Source organism: Engystomops pustulosus, chromosome 2 (assembly GCF_040894005.1).
Source record: "Engystomops pustulosus chromosome 2, aEngPut4.maternal, whole genome shotgun sequence".
Taxonomy (NCBI): Eukaryota; Metazoa; Chordata; class Amphibia; order Anura; family Leptodactylidae; genus Engystomops; species Engystomops pustulosus.
In genome coordinates, this window is record NC_092412.1 from 90948826 (window position 1) to 90975456 (window position 26631).

Below are 26631 nucleotides of genomic sequence, written 5' to 3' on the forward strand. Positions count from 1 at the left end.
GCCTCTGGCAGCACAAGCTGATCCTGTGCAGCTTCAATACCCCTGTCCTTGAATATAAGAGTACACATTGAATAGGAAACAATGGCTGCTTGTTATGTTTATTTACCCTCACTACAAGCTGGGTTAACCTCTCCAAAACAGCTTGGCTAAGCCAGTTAACAAGATGCAGCATATGACCTGTGGTGGTATCTTCAGTGTCATGTAAATGTGGCTGCACAGAGCCATCCTGCACAAGTTTATGGCAGTTCAGCCCTTGTCACCCTCCCTTACATGTTTATAGGGAGAAGCAGAATAAATGGCGGTGCCCAAAAGAAAGTCAGAGCCAAAACCCACTGGGGGCGACATTTATTGTAATTAATGGAATACATGTACAGAAGAAAAATGCATCATGATCATTGTAGGATCAATGGCTTCCTCTGTTCCTCAGAACATTTCTCAAGTCTCCCTCCATCCTCTAAGACAAGGACTGTATGGAGTGGACTCCTGGCGAGAGCTTCATTTAACAGACGATTCGTTCTTGATGGCTGTGGCAAGCGTAACGATGTTCTGTGCCTGCTTAAGCAAGGGCATGTCTATCATGCTCCCATGGAAAGTGAATGCCCCCTGTAACACATCAAAGGAACAAAACCACAAATCAGGCCTTAATATGTCTCTTTCTGTACGCACAACAGCAGCAGCCGTCAGGTGATCAACACATTCAGCTACTACTACACACTTCTCACAGTCACAGCAAACGCATAACATCAGGTACATGGAAGACAGGTCAACAATACTCTACCCACAAATCAGCAGGAGCAGATATATCTGACAATATTGAAACAATATTGTGCTGCTGTGTCCCAGGTCCTCTGAATACCTGAAAACAAGACCCATGCCTTCTACATCCCAAAGGTGATATAACTTTGATTGAATTCTATTGATGTTCTCAAGTAATTGTATAATTTGTCCAACTACTTTTGTCTAATATTGTGTATTTGGAATGTATTTTATTTTCTATTTGTGGAATATATCATATTATTTTTAAAACTAATAAAAATATATTAAAAAATGGTGATTATTTATTATTAAACGTTATTTATTATTCCATGTTCTGGGAAGCTGGAAAACATTCTAAATTGTGGAAAAATTGGAAAAAAACGTGTTATCGTCATGTTCTTATGGGCTCAGTTTTTTAAACTTTCACTATGCACTCCAAATAACACCTCTGCTTTATTCTTTGGTTCAGTACCATCACGGTAATACCAAATTTACACAGTTTTTATTGTGTTTAAATACATTTTCAAAAATGAAACAAATGTGTACGAAAAAGAAAAAAAAATTGCCCTCTTCTGAGGCTAATAACTTTTTTATACTTCAGTGTATTTAGCTGTGTTAGGTGTAATTTTTTTGTAAAATGAGCCAATATTTTCATTGCTGTTTTGAGGTCTGTGCAACATTTGGATCACTTTTAATTCCATTTTTTATGTGATGTAAAATAGTGTAAAAGTCACCTTCTGGACATTTTTGTACAGTATTCATTACAATGAGCCACTGTCTCATTGTAACGAAACTGCAGAAACCAGACAGCCTTGAGTCTGACAAAGACCTGCGGCTGTCATGGCAAACGATCCCCCCTTACCGATGACGTTCGGGGTAGTGACGACTGGATCCAAGTTGGCGGTGCTCACGCACTGCCGTCTTTTAAATGCTTCCGGCAATATGCAACAGACCCCACCTGTGTATGAAGAGGGCTCAGTCCGTGATGGTACGGAGAGTGATGGGGTTAAAATAGGCTTGTCTTTTAACATTGTCCTTTTTTTCTTTATAATGGTCTTCTACCACTTTTTACTGTCACTGGTTTCTGCTGCTATGTCAAAGCCATCCACTGTAAATTATTTTTACAGCTAAATGGTGGGTTCAGCAGTCAGCATTGGACTTAAGTGCTTAGGCCTACCATATTATTTTGGAGGCTTACCTTCTGTAAACCCCTAGAAAAAAGGCTTACAATATGTACTTGAGTATAAGCCACCATGAGTATAAGCTGATGCCTCTACTTTCACCACAAAAACTGTGAAAACGTATTGTCTCTAGTATAAGCCTTGGGTAGGAAATGCAACTACAGAGCCCCACTCAGTAATAAAATGTCCAACAAGCCCCCACTGAGTAATAAAATCCCAGTAAAGCCCTCTTAAAAATAATAAACTTAATACTTACCTCCAGCACTCAACCCTGGCGTCCTCTTCTTTATGTGCTCTGCCCACACACATGCTATGACACTGCGTGATGTCACAGCATGTGCACGGGCAGAGCACATAAATGCTACTCTGCCTGCACTGCCAAAAAGATGTAGGTAGCCACGAAAGATACACAAGGAGAAGAGGGCGCTGGGGGCGAGCACCCGAGGTATTATTCATTTTATATGTTTATATAAAATGACTATAAGCCGAATGGGGATTTTTCAGCAAAAAGTTTATGCTCAATTATATACGGTAATGGCTTCCACATTGGGTATCTTTAAACTGAACCCTAGAGGCCAATCATTGCCTGGGCCCACCAGAGAATCTACTGGTACTTCGTGGATCAGTTCAACCCGGAAGCATTTACCATTGCAACCAATTATTGTCTCTCTTGTGGTCACCTGGAACTGGAAGAAACATTATTATGCTGTGCTAAAAACAGAACTGGCTGAGAACCCAAGTAACTAGAAGTGTAAAAGTGTGTGGATTGTTATTTGCCTGTCCATTACATTCCCATGATAAAATATAGGCCTGTTTCCTTGAGTGGCTCTTTGACACCCTTTGGCAGGCAGGGAAGAGGGGGGGGGGGAATTCTGATTATATTTGTGTACCCGTTTTGTTTTGTGGTCTATATGACCATGATTGTGTAAACTGTTAAAATTATATTAATAAAAATAACTTGATTTATTTTATTATTTTATTTATTTATAGATTGTAAAAGTTTACAAAAAAGTAAATCTAAGACTCATTTCACATCTGTATCAGGGGTTTCTGTTACACTCTCCAATATTTCTTGATTATAAATTCACATAATTGTCATTGTAGATGAGATACTGTACCATGCATCCTCAGTACAACGGAGGCCTTGTCGATTTATATTATGTCATTTTAATGGGGTACATTTATCTCAGCTTGTACACCTGAAAACAGACTTCTACTCCCTGTACGCCAGGTGGAGGGGTTGTTGCAGCCTAGTGCCTGCACACTGGCTTTGGTGCTATTCAATACCAGGTCTAACTTGGCTTAAAAAAATTCCGGTGGTGGCTGAAAGCCGCCCATATTTATCAGGAGGCTGGAACCTAATCTATGATAATAATTTCTATAAATTACAATCATTTTAAGGTTACAGTAATATACATCCAGCAACTAGTTGTCAAGGACAGTCACAAAACACAAGCTGGCAGAAGATCAGTAAACAGAATCTACTGTATGAGAAAAAGGAAACATAAATCACTCTTAACATGTTAACATCTTGCTGCCAAAACCAGGAAGCTCCATAAAATAAATCTTAAATATCAAATGAATGTGAAATATATGATGCCCAAGATACAGAATCCGTATAAAAAATTTACAATTTCCTGTGACATCTTACTAAATTTAAAAATTAATGGCACTATTGTTACAAAAACATAATGCCCCCCATGTCTTTGCTATAAGATTACTGCTTATGTGTCAGTGAGAAATAAATCAAACAAATAAGGCAAAAACGACTGAAGTAATATCACCTGTTGATGTGTTGTAAAGTAAACGTTGCTATTAAAATCCAGTACATCATGGTACTATTTAAAGGAGTTCCCAGGATCTAGGGTAGGCAATCAATATTTGATAAATGAGGGAGCCCTATGAAACAGAGAAAACTTAAGGATTGTAAACCCTAAAGCTTGCCATGGAAAAAATAATCAAAAATGATTTACACTATGATCAGTAGGCTTAAAGGGGGCCATAAAAAGAATAAAACATTTATACCCACCTCGTCTGGGGCTCCGGTTCACCCTCAGTACCACTGGCATTGCCCTCCTAACCACTGCCACACGTCTGCTATAGCCTGTAAGGCTGGAAGGCAATGCCGCCCTCTCTAAATAAACAGAGACTTGGCAGTGACGAACACTTCGAACACTTCCGAAAGTGAACAGGAGCGGGGAGAAAGGCAAATATAAGTGGATTATTGTTTTTAACCTTCCCGCCAATGCCCTCTTTGGTTTTTACATTTCCATTTTTTGCCTCCCTTCTTTGAAAATTCATAACGTTTATATTTTTCTCTGTACAGAGCTTTATAAGGTCAATGCAGTGAACTTCATGAAAAATGTTTTTGCAACATTTTCTTATGGTTTTTTAAGGCTTTCACATTTTCCTTCAAGTGACACCTCTCCTTTATTCTTTGGTTTGCTGCGAATACCAAATTTATATGTGTTTAATAGGATGTGATGACATTTACATTGATCCCATTTGTGGGACTGTACAAGTTTTGGATCACTTTTCTAATTCAAATTTTGTTGCAAATTGACAAAAGAAGTGTAATTTCGGACATTTGGGTGCTATTTTCTGTTATGGGTAAGCATCAATCCTGGGTGGGTGTAGCAGACACTCATTCTGTATGGAGAGGGCTCAGGCCGTGAGCCCTCTCCATACACCCCTTTCCACAAGCCTTCGTAGTAATACATTAGTTTACGGTAAGGGGTAAAGCTCCCTAAGCCATATTTAACTTTTTTTAAATCTTGGACAACTCTTGATAACTCTGTAGAATATGGTGCAGCATTTGTGCACCACATTAAAAGCACAAACAAGACTGGTTCCATATTAGTATCTGTCCTTTAGAATTAAATCCTCTCTTTGTTTCAGCACGCTGCTACAGGTGAAAAGTTAAAAGTTCAAGGAGTTTCATTTCTGGACAGGAAAAAAAGACTCAAGTGTAAGATGGAATACATTTTACTAGTAGTCGAGTAACAGGCAGTACTCAAGCCTGCAGAGATTTGCTTATTCAAAAATCAGTGATGAGGAGCAAAGAAATGTAAAAATTTTCTATTTGTTCCTTTTATTGTACTCTGGAAATGAATCGTTCAGATCATTTTAAAGAGTCAGTTTTGGTGAACAACTATAGGAAGTATTAATATTTAATGGAGTGGTTTCTAAATGCATTCAAATACAAAGCTATTTTTGACAAAAAATATTAACTAATACTAAAAATTAAACTAGAACTACATGCAATTACCCAGGATAAAAATGTGCACAGCATTCTGTAATACAAAGCCTTATCTCCCAAATTCTCTTCCAGCAAGCGTCAAGTTTCCTACTGGGAGAACGCAGGTGTGCACAGTAGCTAATACATATTTTGGCTAGAAAAACTATTCACTCTACAATATAGCCAGAAAAGAATCAAATGATGACCTAGATACATTCTGAGCAGTCTTCATTAGATGATTTGCTAGTATGGCAATGGAAACAGTACTATTTTTATATGCGTAAAACCACTGTTTCAGACAGAACCGTTTGTATTATAAATCACGTATTTATAATGTTTTGACTACACACTCTTAACGCTTAACACCCAAAAAGGAGACAAAAGCAAATAGAATATAGTCATAACATAAAAAGTGGTGGTCCAGTTGTGCTTCATTATACATTTAATTACATATACATGAAAAAAAAGTGTTAAGGCAAAAATCGTACTGAGCAATTATCATATTATCATATGCATGTCAGAACAATGTTAATGCTAACTAGTATGTGTATATGTACTAAAAGATTATAAAATGATTGTTCCTCTTTAAATCACACTAAATGTTCATACATGACAACTTTCGCCTCTTAATGCAGCAAATTTATTTATCACCTATCTATTGGATAACAGGTGCTACGAATGTGTTACCATGTAAAATAGTGGACTACAACCCCCCTCCCCCCCAAAAAAGGCTGCCATTAGTACATACTGTTGTACGTTTTATAATGTGCTTGACCAAAGCATTCAAAATAAGATTGACTTATTGTAATTTAAAAAAAAAAATCTGGTAATTGAGTGACCTATCAAGAAAAGCATTCATAAATGACCAACGCTGAAACGGATCTGGTATAGCATGAAACTGTCTAGTCTTAATTTGAAATTATTTTGATAAATCTGCTACAATGGTTTTGTCAATGTCTATTAGTTGTACAGAAGTGAGTGGATTGGTGGTCATGCAAGTCTACTATCACTCCATCGTCACAGGAGATTTAGGTATTCTATTCCTAAAGATCACAGAGGGATCCAGTTTTCAAACTCTTCTCTGCTATTCGTCTTAAAAGAAAGCTGACACCCGATACCATTTTTTTAGCGTCCCCCATGCCCCCACAGACTATTAATAGCATATCCCAATCAGTTTTTTTTAATCAAAATTCTGTTATTTGTGCATCAAATGATAACTTTAAACTCTACCTGGCTCCCTGCCAGCTGTGTCCCCAGGGAGTGTTCATCACAGACCCAATCCCCTGTCCTGTGTAAAAGGTTCCTCTTCCTTCACTTTGAAAAAAACCTCCTACCTCCCAATCCCTGCCTGCCCTGCCTCTGGTTCCTCTTCTGGTAACTTACAGTGACTGAGAGGAAGTTTTCTTTCTAAATAGGTCAAAAACAAATTTATTAGCTAAAAATATGAACGATCAAGAGATGACCTTTTAGGTTGTAAATTAGTTTGATATATTTAGAAGAGGAGAGAAAGATAGTGAGCCAACATGAGAGATTTGAAGCAGTATGACGGAAAATGATTACTAATGCAGGTGGAAGGTCAAGAAGACAAGAGGAAACTGAAGACTTCTTCAATTATTGGGTCAAATGCTTAAAATATTCAAGAGGAAATGGGGGGCAATAGACTTTACTTTTTAATGTGGCTAAGTGTTCAAGATACGCTGCGATATGCTATCTTGCTATTTAGTTTAGTGTGGAAATTAGAGAACTAAAATAAGACCGACATTAGAGCAGAATTTTGGATTCTGACATTTCAAGTATAGCCTTGTAAATTAAATAATATGCTAACTTTCTTCACTTTCATGCACTCCTTAAGAAGAAAGTTCAGTAGTATAAGACATAAGCCAAGGATGGCACCATCTGTGTTTACAGGTTCAGAGGGTAGGTGGTGCAAATTTATTTAGGGTATGTTGGAGAATTTCATTGTAATGTTTGGCAGCTAGATTTGGAAAAAAGAGGTAATAGATTAACCCCTTCATGCTCTGCGACAGATATATCCGCCACAGAGCTATGAAGGGTGTATGAAGAGGACTCATGGGCTGAGCCCTCTTCATACAGAGATGGGCTTTGCTGCATATCGCAGCAAAGACCCATCGCTATCACCCACGGTCGGTGCTTGCAACAATCGCCGGTGTCAACCTCTGCTTTGCTGGCGGCACTTAAAACATGGTGGTGCATGGGCGCCGCCATGTTTCCTCCGATCGTCGCTCCCCCGAACGTCATTGGGGGGCAGCGAATGGTTGCCATGACAGCCTCGGGTCTTCGTCAGACCCGAGACTGCATGGTTACAGGAGATTCATTACAATGAGCCAGTGGCTCATTGTAATGAATCATATGCAAAAACTCCATATACTGCAATACAGTAGTATTGCAGTATATGGTAGGAACGATCTGACTATCTAGGGCAGTTATGGCGAACCTATGGCACTGGTGCCAGAGGTGGCACTCAGAGCCCTTTCGGTGGGCACTCAGGCCATCAGCCTAGGACAGAGTTCACCAAACAGGACCAAATTCATTGAATCTTCCTGCTGTCTTAGGCAACTCATGAGATGCTGCGCTCAGCACTATTTTACAGCAACACTTCATTGACTGTTTGGAACTGCTTGAAAAGTTGAGAAGGTGTTAAAAGAAGTCCATTATCTCTGTAGGTCCTCCTGCTGGACCCACCATTCTTCCTAAACAGAAAGACCCTGGAGAGAAGCTACAATGATAGTCTGAATTTGCCCACCTTCTTTCAATTGTATTGGTGGCCTCAGGAGCTGATACAATTAAAAAAGTGAAAGAACAGGTAGCAATAAGTTACTGCTTAAAATGGCACATTGGCACATCAGGGTAAATAAGTGGGTAATGGTTGTAGTTTGGGCACTCGGTCTCTAAAAGGTTCGCCATCATTGATCTAGGGTTAATGTACCCTAGAGGGTCTAAGAAATTGTGGAAAAAAAAGAAAAAAAATTAAAAAAATTAATAAAATATTAAAACTTCAAATCCCCCTCCTTTCCCTAGAATTGATATAAAATATAATAAGCAGTAAAAATACCAAACACATTAGGTATCGCCATGCCCCAAAATGCCTGATCTATCAAAATGCGAAATGGGAAATGGCGCCCAAATGTCCGAAATGCGACTTATATCGCATGACATAAAAAAATGTAATAAAAAGTAATCAAAATGTCGCACAGCCCACAAAATGGTAGCAATGAAAATGTCGTCTCATTCCACAAAAAATGACATATCACACAGCTCTGTACACCAAAAAAATGTTTTTTCCTTTTTCGTAAACATTCGTTTATTTTTGAAAATGTATTAAAATGCAATAAAACCTGTAAAAATTTGGTATCACCATGATCGTACCAAACCAAAGAATAAAGTAGAGGTGTTACTTGGAGCACATAGTGAAAGCCGTAAAAAACTGAACCCACAATAATTTTTTTCCTGCTTCCCAGTACACGGCATGTTATAATAAATAACATCACGGGAAATTAAAATTTGTTACGCACAAACTAAGCCCTCACACAACTCTGTACACATAAAAATGAAAAAGTTATGGATTTTTGAAGGTGGAGAGCGAGAAATGAGCAAAAAAAACCCTGCGTCCTTAAGGGGTTAAAGGGGCTTGCCCATGAAAGAAGTTCTTAATCCCCTAGTGATGTTTACACAATAAAGGTAACCGCTTACTTTATTTTACTCAGTTTTATTGCTGATATTTCTCCTATCACATGGTCAGTGTAAGATTCCAGAGTGTGGGTGGGCACTAGCTGAGCAGACACTTCCTCTGTTCTATGAGATGCTGTGTTCTGACAATTTGCTTAGATTATCATGGTACAGGGTTTAGCTACCAATTCATTTAGATTCTGAAGATTCTACTAGTATCCGACACATAGAAAAAGAGTGATGAGACAGATCAGAGTCATGAGATGGATATAAGACGCAATGACACACATTTCTGCTACCTCACCTAATCAATAAAACATACAGTCAGCACTGCTATGTCAGCTCCTCCCCTCAGATGCAGAGCTTTTCTTATGTGCAAAGCTGCTGTCTCCTCTACACATTGCTGGACAGCAAGTGCCTCTGTCTGTAGTACTTTCTGCCTCTGCCCCTCCCCTTGCAGTAGAAGAGAAGCTATTCATGCCAGTGGAATATGACTGACCATAGTCAGGAGTTTATGGTCGTATCCAGGGATAACCAAAATGTTAACACCAAGACTGATAGAGACAGGTTGGAATTATATCTGTGAAATGCTGCATTTTTGTTAATAATATTGAATTAGAAAATGTGTTATTTTGTCATCCTCAATATATTTATTTGTCTTCCTCGGAATATAAGTACAATAATAACTTGTAATATAATAGGTATTTTATAGGAAATTATGAAACATGAGTATGCGGGGTCAAGGGAGGCAGCATAAAAGTGGCACTTATACCAGGCCAATTTTACTATGCTGCTTCAATTCATTAAGGCAGACCTGAAGCGATGGTCATGGGAAATTCACTTGATATGGTCAATGAATAACCTCCCAAGCCTTCTGTATTCACATGGGAATGTATCCACATTCCCACAGACTTTTCTCTTATTTCCATAATTTTATTTTGCAGGACCTCTAAGGGTCTCTAAAGAACAACTATAGACAAAGATCCATCGTTGGCCTAGGTTTCTCTGGCATGCACTATATTTTGTTAGTCCTATGTGACTATATCCTAACATGTGCTAAATAACAGTATTTTAAGCTTAATTCATAAATTGTATATTTTATAAAGAACAGAGTTTCAGAGACCTGAAAGTTATTTGTGTTAATCAAGCACCTGGTGCTAATTTCCCACAATAGGTTGTCCAGATGAAGGCCAGTAGATTGTCCAGATGAAGGACAGGATAATGCGGAGAATCTCGATGGGTAATAATTTCAAAACTGCAGTTAGAATTGCTCATCAGTACTGAACAGGATCTGACTGGGAGCCCAAGTGACCAAACCCCTCATTAGAAGAAGGAATCAAAAGGCTAAACTCATGTTTGCTGAGGAGCATGTTGTGTTTACAGAGGAGACCTGGTCCACAGTTCATTTTAGTGATGAAAGCAGGTTTAATTTATTTAGTTTTGATGGGAAACATTATGTTTGTCAACAAACTGGGGATAGACTGAAAATAATGTGTATACAAATGTCAGTGAAAGGTCGTGGAGGAAGTGTCATTGTTTGGTGAATGTTTTCTGCAGCAGGAGTTGGACCTCTCATACAGCTACAAGGCAGAGTGAATGCAAGTATGTTGTGTTTTCTCGTGTAAAGCAGTTCCTTGAGACAGAAAACATTGAAATTGCCTGGCTAGAGCTATACCTAATACAAAACCTCTGGAAAATCCTTTCTGACAAAGTTATGGTCAAGAAACCTACAACAGTCACAGAACTGTGGAAGAGACTAGAAGAAGAGTGGACCCAAATCCTACCAGAGCAGTATGAGAGACTAGTGATGTCCTGTGCCTGCAGATGTGCTGAAACCATTCACAGCAAAGGCCTGCACATTACTGATTGGTGACTGATGTAGCCTTCAGAATTTAAATAATCTTTTTCTGTGCTACAGTCATTGCTGCTCTCTAATTGTGACCATCAAAATAAAGGTTTTATGTTGATCTACTTTTGTATTTTGTAAAACACTACCCTAGTGGCATGGTGCACACAATACAAAAACCCATCAAATGTTGATCAATTGAGATTACAGGCGGTCCCCTACTTAAGGACACCCGACTTACAGACAACCCATACTTACAGACGGACCCCTCTGACCTCTGGTGAAGCTTTCTAAGTGCTTTACTATAGTCCCAGACTGCAATAATCAGCTGCAAGGTGTCTGTAATGAAGCTTTATTGATAATCCTTGGTCCCATTACAGCAAAAAAATGTTTAAACTCCAATTGTCACTGGGGTCAATTTTTTTTTTGTCTGGATCTACAATTATAAAATATACAGTTTCGACTTACATACAAATTCAACTTAAGAACAAACCTCTGGACCCTATCTTGTACGTAACCCAGGGAGTGCCTGTACTTTATTTCTGAAAAAATCAAGTAATCATACAATGTTCTCTAATTTTGATATCCAGTGTATATGTTTGGATTTAATTAATTGTAATTTACTATTCTATCTGCACAAGTTTGTCTTTGTTTACAGCATTCATGCAAAAAGTATCGACATTTCACAAACATGGTTGCCACAAGAAAACAGGGTAATGTCAACATATAAGTAAGATAAAATATTTAAATCTAAACAAATATCAGATTTAATTTATATCAGTAAAATAATAGCCGAAATGTCTTTCTTTTTTTTTTTTCTTGTACTTGCATTGGGCATTTCATTGTAACAGAAAATATTGTATGTTAGACACAGAGCCTTTTTTAGGCAAAATGGGACCCTAGGCAAAACTAAAAGTAGCACAATTGCTCCCGTTAGCTTGCACAATAATAACACTTTGTAGTTTACAAACGGTAGTATGGTAAGGAAATCTGTAATATGGGACTGTAGGAGAATTATATAGAAGGTAGACAGATGATAAGTAGATTGATTATAGAAGTTAAATTTAAAAGATGATATAGATTTATAGATGCATAAATATAAAGTAGATTATATATAGATAATAGATGATAAATAGACATGGAAGATAAATACAGTAGAAGAGAGAGAGAAGATTGATTGATATATGGATAGATAATAGATAGAAGAAATATAGATAAATAGACAAAAAGCTAGCTAGATAATAGTTAGACAGATATACTGTATATAGATTACAAATTATAGGAGATAGATAACAAGACAGATAGATGATAGATATATAAAAGGAGATGTATGATAAGCATCAAGACTAGGGCATTCAACCAAAAGGTATTAAAAGAGCAATAAATACTGGTCATCTGTCTGTCACCTGCCTTTAATTGCACCTTAGCAGCTAATAATCATATTGGATTAAGAACTATTATAATAATGACTAGTTTTCCATACAGTTTTTCTGTCAATATTTTTTTGCTGTTATAGGTGTGAAATGACACTTATTGAGACCTTTCTTTCGATTAATAACCAATTTCCTGTTGGTTTTATCTAAACCCAATAGAAAATGTTGTCCCTCTTTTCTAACAATTTAAACATGTACACATGGTATGTGAGTAGACATAATAAATGCTGATATTGTGCCAGAATATTGGGATCCTAGGTCAGAAAGCATTCTACATACTATAGGCAGGGACAAAGGATTCCTTAGAGTAAAGCAACAGAAGCATAAAAACTAAGCAGACATGAGTCTAAAAAAACATATGATTGTCAATTCATTTTGGCACTTAGCAATAATAATAAAGATAATAATGCCCATTTAGAGTATAATGGCAAAATGTGCGACATATGGATGGCTCTTGGATGTTGGTTGTGACATATGGATGGCAGGGATCACCAATCATGGACTGCTTTGACAAGGTCACAGCCAATCAAATCTATCTCAGCATTGTAAGGCTGTCCTTTTTGTTTATAGGATTACAAATATAATACAAATATGATACAAATAATATAAAAGTGTAATATCCCTGAATTCCTGCTAAAACAAAAATAGATTAACACTGTAGTGTGAGAAAATCTTAATTTATTTCAATGTAAGGTTCCCACCAGTACCTGAAAATTGTGTTACCCTAAAAGGCAGAATAAAATAATTCACCAAAACCTTTATGTAGTTTGCAATTTGCATTTGTGTTACTCTCTTCAGTCTGGCCATCTTCTTTTTATCCTATTATTTGTAAAAAGAAGGTATACAAAGAGCAAAGTAGTGTAGTAATACTGCAATGTTTGTATGAAATAAAACCAAGGTCATACTTGTTACATTGTTTTCCAAAGGTGCTTATTTCTTTATTCTTATGTATTGGTACAGTGAAAAATATTATATTAATAATATAGTCTATATTTTGTGATAGCTAATGTATTTATAAATTGCCTCAAAGTGCATTTTCCATCAGTTTCTTTTCTTATAACATTTAAGAAAGACCTTTATTTGTCACTTGTGGATCTAGAATAATGTCTTCTATTAGTCTTGGTATCAGCCAGGAAATATTTTGGACCTTATTATAATGTCTTGTATTCACCATAAAAATGAAATATTGATTCATATGAAATGACCACACCTCTGTGGTCATGAAGCTTTGTAAACTAAACATGATGAAGTTGCCTGGCTACAAGATACCTCATCAGAACAGAAAAACAACCTAGTTTGTATGTTAAAACACATTTTTGTAATAGGATTTTCTAGTTTTTGCACAGTATCTGATATTTTAAATATCAGGTGTTTTGCGACCATGAGTGTTTTATTGCCACAAGTCCCTCACATGGATATGGGCTAAATATATTGCCTTGATTGACGCATTTCACTTGTCTTCTGCAAGAGCTCAGACAGCCCAGCTTTTGTGTGTACAGTCATGCCTTCCTATTTTTATAGAAACCCACCTCTGAGGCTCTTGAGTTGTTGTATTGTGCAAAAGGAAATTACAGATGTGGTCTAAATTGTGATTCTTCTCAAATGATAGAAAATTGTAAAATAAAAAAGTACATTTAAGCCTTTTGAAAAGCTGAATTGTTATCTGGTGCAAGTAGATAGTCTTTTGAGAACATTCTCTTTTGAAATCAGACCCCATATGCAACTAATTACTATACACAGCATGATGATACACATTTGCTAGCAATTTCTGTTTAACGATTTAAGGTATGAAGTAAGATACACTATGATGTAGACAGTGCATTAAAACAAGGCATTCTCCTAGTTTTCATAAAGGGAAGCAAACTGGATTATTTCAAATAAACTAAGAGATAATTAGCAGACGATGCTAAAACTGGCATAAAACCTTCCTTCAGGCGACTCCTAATTTAAGTATTACTGGCACAAAGTGGCGACAGATTGTGCTTCAACATTGCAATATTTACATAGCAGAAACCCACAGTGCAGAAAACGTGAGGCTCAATGATGCACTAAATTAGCAACAACCATTTTCCAGTGTTAATTTACTTTGTTGCATACATCTAAATCTCTGACTTGAAATCTCTACTCTGCTTAGAGTTGCTTCTTAATCATTACAATTAAAAAGAATTATACGGCCATCAAATCCTGACCTGGCATAACACAGGATTAATGTATCTAGCAGTCACAAATGCTCTTTTCTACAGTCTGAATTTTACAAGATGAGTACACTTATAATTTTACAAAAGCAGAGCACATGCCTGCCCAGCTTGAGAAGAGAATCTAAAATAGAAATCCATCAGAGAAAAAAAAAAACAGGGAGAATATGAGAGGGGTAAAAAAATAATGATAAAGTATAATAGGCACATTTAAAAACATTCTGTGCTTTACCTTTAATTTACATTTTCAAAGATTATTAATAATGCGTTCTTTAGTCACAAGGCTCTTATGGCATATGTGTATATACAGGTATGTATATATATTTTTTTTACCTTTCCTAATCTTTGGTGTTCTCGAAAAGCAGAAATCAATTCGTAGGCCCATTTTATTTTGTCAGCACTTGGAGTAAACTGCTCCTGGACAATAGGAATCTGGCTTGGGTGAATCACCTGCTTACCTACAAGAAGATTAATAACACCAGAAACATGAATCAACAACAGATGTTCACGCAAAATGTGTCAAACATTCAAAGATGGAGAATGCCTCCCGGACTAGACATTAAATAATAACAAATAATTACTGTAATAGCGTTCTTTTTTTATCCCTGGCACTCCAGAGCAGCATGAATCCTTTCCTTGTGCTCAGGCGGCATGGAAGGATAAATGCAGCCTTGACTCAATTCAGAGCGCTTTAAAAGAATACAAATAATCAGTTCTGTTTTAAAGCAAACAAAAAAGGAGCCCCATTTTTAACTTCATTGTCTAGCTAGCAAAAAGGGTCTGATAGCTGGAATAAGCCCGACAGGAGCAGAAAGACCCTGAGCTATTAAATAGGTTAAATGTGAAGTCTGCAAGTGAAAAAATACATTATTTGCTTTTATTTAGAAAAGAACACAAAGTAATGAAAACCCATCATGCAGTCAAATGATACAAGGCTCTCTCCTTCGAATGAGGTCCACAAATGGTCACTATGCTTGCTATTCCTACAATGATGATGATAATACTACAGGACACATTATACCATGGCTTCAACTTTCTTCAGTGTTTTATCATAACACAGATTTATTGTCAGTTTAAAACAAGGAGTCACCTAAAAGTCTAAATCTGAAATCATTTGAAAAATACCGGGGCAAAGGCGTGCTGCTGGTTACAACAACAATATAAAAGAAAAAAAAGACAAAGCTTAAGAGTTTGTGTGTAGTGGTGTTTAAATACATATCTATAAAAAGTATTTTTCTGTAGTTCTTCTACAGAGGAATTCTTCGTTACCTTAATCATGCTTGACTGCTTCTTGACATTTGAATTAAAAATGTGGTGTAAAGTTTTATATGCTGGTTGTCTATTAAATTTTTGTCTCTTTCAATATATAATTTTTGTAATTTGTAAGTAAACCAGTTTTATGTATTATCAAAAACTGTAACATCTACAATTTGAAAATAATATTTAAAATATACATAATTTTTCTAATTGTAAAATCAGCAGTATATTCATTAGCATCTACTGTAAAAGATTATATATGTTCAAGCCTTTTGTGAAAAAAAAAAACAACCAATATATTTTTCGAGGTCAGGGGACCGTAAAATGTTTCATCCACTGTGGTGTAACCAGAGCCACGATTCACAACCTTCACCCAGATTTGTCTACAGGAGCCATTGCAAGTAAAGGAGCTAAAAGAAATGTGACACATGACAAAAGCCGCATAATCTGTTTAAACTGAAACACTACATTGTCTGGTCAGGTATCGAACGCCACTTGACATATCATTCTAGGTCAATTTGTCAGCTATGAAGGGATTATGAAACATAATGCAAACTCCTCATGTGAGGGTCTTTAGCTATAAGAAAGTAAGGTGTGCCCGGATGAGGCTCAGCATCTCCCTCTACATACCGGCCTTCTGCAGCTGTGGTATTTAGTGTTGTTCAGTAAAAAAAATAAATAAATCTCATTTTAGCTTCTTTATGAACAGCAAGGTAGGGATTATAACCTGGATAATCATGACAAACTATTAATAAGTTCACTTCAAAGTGCATTGTCCTTTTTGCTTAAGTGGATTTAACTTTCTCAGTCCAACTTTTTGATGTCTAACTTTGCACATTTTAACATTCCTTTACAAACCAATCCCAATGAGTTATGCTCCCTATTAAAAATATCTAAAATGTAATCCCAGCACTGTGTCTTTTAAAACTTATTTCTAATCATTAAAAGAGCATAAATGCTGCAATCGTGGTTCTACTGATGCATTTCAGGCAGAGAATTATACAAACGCCCTTAGTCATAGTGATGCAATAATTGTATAATCCTCTGTCGAAAACGCATCAGCAGAACTTTGATGGCAGCATTTATGCTCTTTTAATAATTTAATTAATTTAAATGAGAAGTTTTTACATACACAATGGTGGGATTCCATTTTCCATATTTCCAGTAAATTATGCTGCAGTGCTAGCAGCCTGTTTCCCGTTGCATAGTGAGACAAATACATAGCCAACATACATCATTGAGTCCGAAGGTCAGCTGTATCATTTTATGTAATTCCAAACTAGTACATTCTTGTGTTTATGGCATGCTCTGCAGTTATATTTATGATATATGTTAAATGTAAATATAATTTATTATGCATAATAATAGCATATATTGAGCAGGTCAAAGAGGTCCCAACATGTTAAGTTTTGTGGGGGCACAATTCAGTCAGTTAATTGTGAGGGGGAACCTTTGATATATAGAGGGGACTCAGCATGTTGAGTGTGTTGTAAGGAGTATATTTTATTTAGGATTACAGTGTGGGACATAGTCGTTATCCAGGGGACTTTATACTGCATGTGACTGTCATTTTTTGGGGGGCAGGGAGGTGGTTCTAAGATATGTTCTAAGGAGCTAAATACATTTTGCTGCAAATTCTGAAGTGGTTATTCACAACTGGAAAAATTCATTCATTCAAATCCTGGACCCAATGAAGCAAATTGTCTTCTATAAGTTGCTAGATTCCCCTGCCTCTGTCTGATCAGTATTGTAGTCACTGACTAACCTTCTAGTGTGCATGACAGCTCTCAGCATGTACAATGCCATTTACGGAGTGTTAGTGTGCCAAATCTGCTTTGGGGGTGGTGGTGGCTGGGGAGCCCCAAATGTCTCCAATAAAAGTAACTTACAAAAATGTACAGAACATATGTATACATATAGGCCAGCTTTTTAATTTATTATTTTACATGTTAGGAATGGAAATATTTTCAGCACTCTTGTAGATTGTTGTAAAGGGTAGTACAGGCAGTCCCCTACTTAAGGACACCCAACTTACAAATGACCCACTGTTAAAGACAGACCCCTCGGCCCCCTGTGACCTCCTGTGAAGCTCTCAGAATGCTTTACTATAGTCCCAGGCTGCACCAATCAGCTGTAAGGTGTCTGTAATGAAGCTTTATTGATAATCCTTGGTCCAATAACAGCAAAAAATTTTGAAACTTCAATTGTCACTGGGGAGATTTTATTTTATCTGGATCTACAATTACAAAATATACAGTTTCGACTTACATACAAATTCAACCTATACTGCCTGTAGTAGTGTAGAGTAATAATATCCCACTGTTTTGTAAAAGCAGCTATTTAACTATAAACTTTATAAATCACTTCTAGTCTACTGTAGAAGGGTCCTAACCGAACATCATGGGTTCAAGTCCCTAGATCCATACTTCAGCCAGAAATTTGGGTTCAGTGTTTAGAGGTATGTGGAAACACTGGTCGATTGGCCAGCTGAGCAGCCAATCAACCAGTGCTGAACCCCAAATAACCACAGCTTGGCCACAATTTGCATGGCTGTGATTGGCAAGGCATGAAATGTGCTGTATTAGAGGCAAAGTCAATGTCCCAATCTCATTGCATAAAGGAGACAGAAAGGAAGGGTCTGCTGTTGAAGGGACACAGTACAGGTGTAAGAATTTAATAAATGCCCTTGTGAGGGCAGGTAGGAAGGTAGGAAAAGAATATCGAAACATGGATTACCCATTGGTTTGTTCAGGTATGGAAAGAAGGCTATGATGGACTGATAGACATATGAAATAATTACCCTTTTTTAGGGGTAATCACAGAAAGTGATAACTGCATCTATATATTACTAAACTGCAGTGTCAACAATAACTGCATTTGTATACTGTAATTCCTAAATGTTATAACTGCATCCGTATATAAAGAAAAAGGGGGTTTGGAAACCCATTGCATGTTTTTCCAAAGTGAGAGGATGGGTATGTGGTTTTTTCAATAACTTCTTTAACCTCATAATTACGGTGTCTGAAGTCTTATAACACAGTGAAATTAACGACAACATTAATTGTTTTAAATGTATTTTTAAATTATTATTTATTTTTATTATTTTAAGTACTTTTCCTCGTCCATTTTTTACAGGCATTTTTGGGTCTTGAAGTCTGGATCCCCACTGATTTCAATGGCTTTCAGGGTCAAGTTCAAGTCAAGTACAGATACCCAGACAAAACTTTTTCCTGAAGTAAAGCCTTGTTGAATCCCAACTTCAACAGATATGCTAACCAATACACAGTAGGTCTGCTGGGTAGTGAAATATTTTATCAAAGATAGATTGTGAAGTCCATTTTCCAGTTTATAGGTATTTAAATAAATCACCTCATACTGCCAGAGCTTGTTTTTGGCATATACTATATAGTAAAATATATAAAGGGGTCCCAGCGTATTTTTAAAAATATGTGGGGTACAGTGTGGTCAGTTGCGAGGAGGATGTGGGTGTGGGACACAGTTGTTTTCCAAAGGACACTGTGCTGCAGTGTGGTGACACCAATTCTGCATCAATATGTCATGCCTGGGAGAATTTGTTATATTTTTTTTGCAGTATATTCACTGCACATACATAATTATCAGTGTGGTATCTTTACTGCTGTTATTCTTTTAAGTGGTACTATGGTGGGGTTTATGCAAGGTTTGCAGAGGGGGCCCAATATAATTCCAATATGTCACCTCCTTCATGTCACAGTGTTTTATTTCATTAACACTCTATGAAAGTCCTGTTTAATTATTCAACTGATGTAACCATATAAGATTCTGTTTTTCTGTGATTAGTTGCAATTTTTAATGGCATCATTTTGGGAACAGGGGAAGAGGGAATGGAAAATTAAGCAGAGGTGAGATGAATAAAATACCGTATATTCCGGCGTATAAGACGACTTTTGAAGACTGAAAAATCTTCTGTCTGGTCTGGGGTCGTCTTATACGCCGGTAATTGACCACCCGCCGTGTATTCACGACGACGGTTGGGTCGCGCTGCATGGAGAGGGCTCACGGGCTGAGCCCTCTCCATAGCTGGTAAGTCTTTGCTGCATATTGCAGCAAAGGCTTACTGGTAACACCCGCGATCTGTGTTAGCACCTTTTACAGCTAACACAGCTTTTACGGCAAAGCTGCCGGCAGCCTCAAAAAGATAGCGGCGCACAGGTGCCTCCATCTTACCTGGGATCGCCGCTCCCCGTGACGTCATCGCGGGCGGCGATCCCTCTCCATGGTAGCCTCGGGTCTTCTGAAGACCCGAGGCTATTTCGTTTTAACCCCTTCATTACAATGTGCTGATAGCACTTAATGAGGAGGAAAATCCCCATATACTGCCATACTGTAGTATGGAGTCTGAAAAATAGTATAAATAAAAATAAAAAAAGTAAAAATAAAAATTATAATAAAAAAACCTAAAATTTCAAATCACCCCCCTTTCCCTAGAACTGACATAAATATAAATAAACAGTAAAAATCATAAACACATCAGGTATCGACGCGTCCGAAAATGCCCGATCTATCAAAATATGATAACGGTTTTTACAATGCGTTTAACCCCGTAACGGAAAATAGCGCCCAAAGTCGAAAATGGCACTTTTTTGCCATTTTGAAAAATCTTAAAAAAATCTATAAAAAGTTATCAAAAGGTCGTACAGTCCTAAAAATGATATCATTGAAAATATTATCAAATTTCGCAAAAAATTACACCACCCACAGCTCCGTACACCAAAGTATAAAAAAGTTATTAGTGCCAGAAGTTGCCAAAATCAAAAAAATAATTTTTGTACAGGATTTCATTTTTGTAAATATATGAAAACATTATAAAACCTATACAAATTTGGTATCCTCTTAATCGTACCGACCCAAAGAATAAAGTAGACATGTCATTTGGGGCGCTCAGTGAAAGACGTAATATCCAAAGCCCACAAGAAAATGGCGAAAATGCGTTTTTTCACCATTTTCATTGCATTTGGAATTTTTTTCCCGCTTCTGAGTACATGGCACGGAATATTTAATAAAATAAAAATTTAAGGTACAGTATGGTAACATTTACAGTAAAATGGATGATGGTAATGTTGTTGTTGTATGCCTTATGTTTATGAGCGACAGTTTTCCTGCTATATACCTGCATGTCATAAGAATTTAAATTAAAAAAAGGACCATGTTAAATTCAAATCTGTTTTTTTTTTTTTAATTTTTACCGTTTCATTTTTGCGTTGGAAAAGGGGTAGTCTTATACGGCGAATATATCTTAAACTCTATATTTTTACAGGAAAGTAGGGGGGTCGTCTTATACACCAGGTCGTCTCATACGCCGGAATATACGGTATATGGGATGATGGGGATGATTGTCAATATGGCGCACACTGGTAGTCAAAAGTGATTCGTAGAGTACTTCACAACAAATCTGTTTATTGGTGTCTGGGTAACACAACGCGTTTCAGAATCAGAGGTGATTCCTTTTTCAAGTGAGGAGAAACTAAAAGAACACATAGGTACAATGTGTGTTGATAAAGGACAAGAAAATAAATTGAAAATAAAAAATAAAAGCAATCCGTATAAAAATGCCAATAGAGTGTTAAGGTGATGGAGATAAAACATTGCATGATATCATAGCATGGTATAAACTGACAAAAAACGTACATAACAAGTATTACATATAAAATTGCATAAAGCATCAACTAGGTTAAAAAAGTACTAAGTTTGATACAGAGTCTAGTAAAATGGATTAAGCGTATAATGAAATAGAGCGGAAATATAAATATAGATACAAAATAAATAAATATGAATGTAAATATAAGTATAGATACAAATAAATAAATGTAAATATAGATACAACAGTGGACATATCAATGACAGGGTAAAAAGAATGTGGATTGGAAGTGGAGTTTCCATGATGGATCCCAATAAAGAAGTAGGCAGATAACAAAGGAATACTTATAGTTTGTGGGATTCAGTTGTCATATAGACAAATAGTAAATAATGCAACGCAGAAAAACATGAGGCAAATAGATAAATGAGGGACTGGGTTCTTACCTAGAAGCTCAGGTCTAAAATGTCTTCCCAGAGCTGTACAGGTGTGGTGGGAGTGTGGTCACTTTAAACAGACAACTCTGGCACTGTCTTTTGATTCATTTATTAGCATTTATTATGGATACCACAGGTAAGTACAATTTCTCACACATCAAATCTATATATTTATTTTTAAATTCTAATGCTTTTGCGCAATACACTAGAGAAAAATAAATAGATTTTTTGTGCGTCCATATTCTGTGAGATACAACTTTTTATTTTTCAATAAACAAGTCTATTGATTTTTGTAGGATGAATAGAGGTTTTCATCATTTATATAGAAAAGTTTATTTAAATTAAATTTTTTCAATGTGGTTTCTTCCAGTTTTTGGAACATTTGTTCAGGCACACAATTTTGGGCAAAACAGTGGATCATTGATTGAAAAGTTACCTTGGGTAGCTGGGTGTTCTAACTTCAAATCTTACTAAGGGCAATAGCTGTAATCTGTGGGGGTCTCCTGTGGGTAATCTAGTCTCCAACCACACAGGGAAATGTAGATATAGCCATTAATAACTCAAAGCTGATCATAATCTGATATCACACAAAGCCATTGAAACCGATGAAAAGAGTCAAGTTAAGGATGGCTACAACTAATTGGTTTTACTGTGTTAGGCACGTTAATCTTGCCTACATTTGTATTGATAAGAAATTTTTATTGGTAGCTCTGCATTAAACAGGGAGTAAAGATAACATCAGTGGAATACAGTATGTTAGTGCCATTTAAGCAGAAGAAAAATAAATAAATGTCAACAAGAGAACAATAGTTATACTTTTTTAATGAAGGTTTATAATTGTTATTTCAAAATATTCACCATGTAAACTTTAAACCACATGTAATCTTAGCCATAACTTATGCCAAATGTTAATTTTTCAACAATATAGCTGACGGAGGGCATTATTTCTTGCATCATGAGTTTTCAATAGCACTACTGTTTGGTACATATAACAAGTTTTTAGGTCTGGCGTATTTGGCTAAACACAGACCCATGATCACTGGTGTTAACCCTTTAAATGGGTCTGCTCACCTACCAGTAACAACCGTGATCAGTGCAGGCATCAATTACAGGTGTTATCTTTTACATGGTTTGGGGACCTGAACCCAAACATTACGTTTGAGGTCTGCTCATCAATACATATAACCTAAATCTTATCAATTATTTATGGAGAGGAATGAAAAACTCCTAAGACACTTTATTTTTGTGTTTAAGGGAACCTGTCATCAGAAGCCCTTTTTCTGGCTCCCTCATGGTAAAACTAGCTGTTTCTGAAAAGAAGATAAGTTAGATCAAAGTTTCATTTTTTGCATGCAGAGCTGTGTCCCTAGTCCCATGGGAGTGGACAGTCAAGAGCCCCCCCCCTTCCCCCGGGAAACCGTCCTGTTGTGTATAGATTTCGAATTTAAAAAAACTTCCATTTCCTCCATATCTACCCCATCGCTCCCCCCCCCCCCTCAGGAAGTCATACATGTCTGCCCCACTCCCATGGGACTAAGGACATAGCTCTGCAAAAGTCAACTTTGAACTAAAATATCTTTTTTTCCGAAAAACACAGTTTTACTATAAAACTCTTCCGCAATGTGTAAACTATTCTCTATGGGGACATGAGGGAGTCAAAATAGGTCTTCTGATGACAGGTTCCCTTTAAGCATGCAATATATGTAACATGCTAGTCCTATTTTGCAGGTTTATATTATGATCAGGATATGTGTAGTTTAATTATTTTTTCATCGTTTCAATCATTCTTTCTCGTGTGAGGGCTTGAATTTTGCTGAATGAGTTCATATTTTCATTGAAACTCTTATGGGCACTATTATATTTCTACATGATCTGTTGCACTCTGGTTTTTTTATGTGTGTTTGTCAGATGTTTTTATCACATACAGAAATACAAGTGCAATCATATTATGATTAACAAAAGCTTTTATTGACAGTTAGAATGTCATATTGTCATATTTAAAAAAAAAAAAGAATGAGTTAATGCAGCAAGTCAATATTTGCAGTGTTGACCCTTCTTCTTCAGGACCTCTGCAATTCTCACTGGCAGCTCTCAATCAACTTCTGGACCAAATCCTGACCGATAGCAGTCCATTCTTGCACAATCAATGCTTGCATCTTGTCACAATTTGTTGGTTTTTGTTTGTCCACCTGTCTCTTGATGATTGACCACAAGTTCTCAATGGGATTAAGATCTGGGGAGTTTCAAGGCCATGGACCCAAAATCTCTGTGTTTTGTTCCCTGAGCTATTTAGTTATCGCCTTTGCTTTATGGCAAGGCGCTCGATCATGCTGGAAAAAGCATTGTTGATAACTGCTCTTGGACGGTTGGTAGAAGTTGCTCTCGGAGGACATTCTGGTACCATTCTTTGTTCATGGATGTGTTTTTAGGCAAGGCTGTGAGAGAGCCAATTCCCTTGGCTGAGAAGCAACCCCACACATGAATGGTTGCAGGATGCTTTACAGTTGGCATGAGACAAGACTGGTGGTATCGCTCACCTTGTCTTCTCCGAACAAGCTGTTTTCCAGATGTTCCAAACAATCGGAAAGGGGATTCATCAGAGAAAATGACTTTACCCCAGTCCTCAGTAGTCCACTCCCTGTGCCTTTTGCAGTCCTCAGCAGTCTGTCCCTGATGGAGAGAAGTGGCTTCTTTGCTGCCCTCCTTGACACCAGGCCTTGCTCCAAGAGTCTCCGCCTCACATCTCACACCTGCCTGCTGCCATTCCTGAGCAAGCTCTACACTGCTGGTAGCCTGATCCCGTAGCTGAAACAGTTTTAGGAGACGGTCCTAGCGCTTTCTGGTCCATCTTGGGCGCTCTGGAGCCTTTTTGGCAACAATGGAACCTCTCTCCTTGAATTCCTTGATGATGCGATAGATTGTTGACTGAGGTGCAATCTTTCTAGCTACTCTTCCCTGTTAGGCCAGTTTTGTGCAGTGCAATGATTACTGCACATGTTTTTTTTTAGAGAGAACCATGGTTAACAGAAGAGAAACAATGATGCCATGCACCATCCTCCTTATAACGTGTCCAGTGGTGCAATTCTTACTTAATCATGACAGATTGATCTCCAGCCCTGTCCTCATCAACACCCACACCTGTGTTACTGGAGCAATCACTGAAACAATGTTAGATGCTCCTTTTAAGGCAGGCCTGAAATGTAGTTGAAATGTGTTTTGGAGGAAAAATTTCATTTTCTAGGCGAATATTGACTTTGCAATTAATTGCTGTTAAGCTGATCACTCTTTATAACATTCTGGAGTATATGCAAATTGCCATTATAAAACCTGATGCAGTAGACTTTGATACAAATGTTAATTTTTACATTCTCAAAACTTTTGCCCATGACTTTATGTCATGGAGCAGTAGCATCTATATGAAGAGGGCTCATGGTTAGAGCTCCCGCCATACGGGGCATTATACGATGGACTCCTAGCTGTAACTGCTGTGAAAGCTGTTCAAATGTTGAATCACCATTTTTCAATTTTAGTGTAATTAAAAACATCAGCTGGTCATGGAAAAAAATTACACCGCGCAGTGTAATCCCAAAAAACAACGCCCATGAGAATATGCTGCAATTGTGTTTAATGTCAAAATCTTTTTCATACTTAAGCTGGTTAAGGTGTCATTTTGTGCAGGAAGAGCTGAAATTTTAATTGGGGACTGAACAACCTTTTGATATCTGTATATATATGGTGAATTTCAAATATAGGCAGTCCCCAGGTTACATACAAGATAGGTTCTGTAGGTTTGTTCTTAAGTTGAATTCGTATGTAAGTCGGAACTGTATATTTTATAATTCTAGCCCCAACAAAAAATTTTTTTGGTCTCTGTGACAACTGGATTTTAAAAATGTTGGATTGTCCTAAGAACCAGGATTAACAATAAATCTTAATTGCAGACACCTTTTATAACTGTTACAGCTGTTTATTGTAGCCTAAGGCTAAAGTACAGTAAATTACCAACATCCAGAGGTCCGTTTGTAACTAGGAGTCTTCTGTAAATCGGGTGTTCTTAAAGTAGGGGACCGTCTGTAGTGGTTATAATGTCCCACATATCATGCATACACCTATCATATATTTTAACATTAACATTTTGCCGCGTTTATAATTTCTTAATTTATAATTTAATGGGTTGTGAAAAACCTCTCTCTGTAAACCCTCTGAAACCTAATAAATTATAGACACATGTTAGGATAAACCATATCTTTCACTTGGTTTGATTGACAATAGTTTGGAATGGAGATGCTCAGGATTTCTGTATAGCTTCTGACATTAGTTTGTACCACTCTCTGAGCTAACATTCTTATTTAGGAAGAAATACAAATCAGGCAGTGAAATCTGTATTTATCTCTGCAAAAAATATGTTTTGATGCCTATACTTTTCCTGCGAATGATTCTATAATTTATGTCTTACTGTTTCAAGTAAAGCTTTGCAATGACCTGCCAAGAGACCTTCTACTCACTCTCTGTCTATAAAACTCCTATACAATTTTAGCTTAGAATAAAAAGAAATGATTGAAGTTCACCTCAAGACACAGATATGTAACATTGCTTTTTATAAAAATTAGAATGATAAAATGAAATTTATTTCTCCAATTACTAGACCATATACTGAAAAAGGTGTGGTTTTCTTGCAGTAATTCAATTGCTGATCCCTTACTGCTATCTATCAGATGCATGCAACTTTTTGATTTATTTAATACAGTAAAGATTCTTTGTTTTAACATTAATGGGGTATTTGAGGAATCGGCATAATTCATATACACATGGGTACTTAACCCCTTAATGACCTGGCCTTTTTTTTGTTTTTTTCATTTCTATTTTTCACTCCCCACCTTCAAAAATCTATGACTTTATTTTTACACGTAAAGAGCTGTGTGATTTCTTATTTTCTGCTGACATACACTGTAATGAAGAATTAAAATGCTACTGGCTCTCTAATCAG

The 26631-nt window shown here is 36.9% G+C and overlaps 1 protein-coding gene across 1 annotated transcript in view; it reads right to left on the reverse strand.

The window, feature by feature from the left end:
- Window positions 1-316: 316 nt before the first annotated feature.
- CLYBL (citramalyl-CoA lyase) overlaps window positions 317-26631 on the reverse strand; it is a 230676-nt gene continuing 204361 nt past the window's right edge. Inside the window, 3 exon segments of the mRNA XM_072135513.1 lie at window positions 317-512; window positions 514-603; window positions 14670-14794. Of these exon segments, the coding sequence (XP_071991614.1) occupies window positions 393-512; window positions 514-603; window positions 14670-14794 (335 nt within the window). The 3' untranslated portion in view covers window positions 317-392.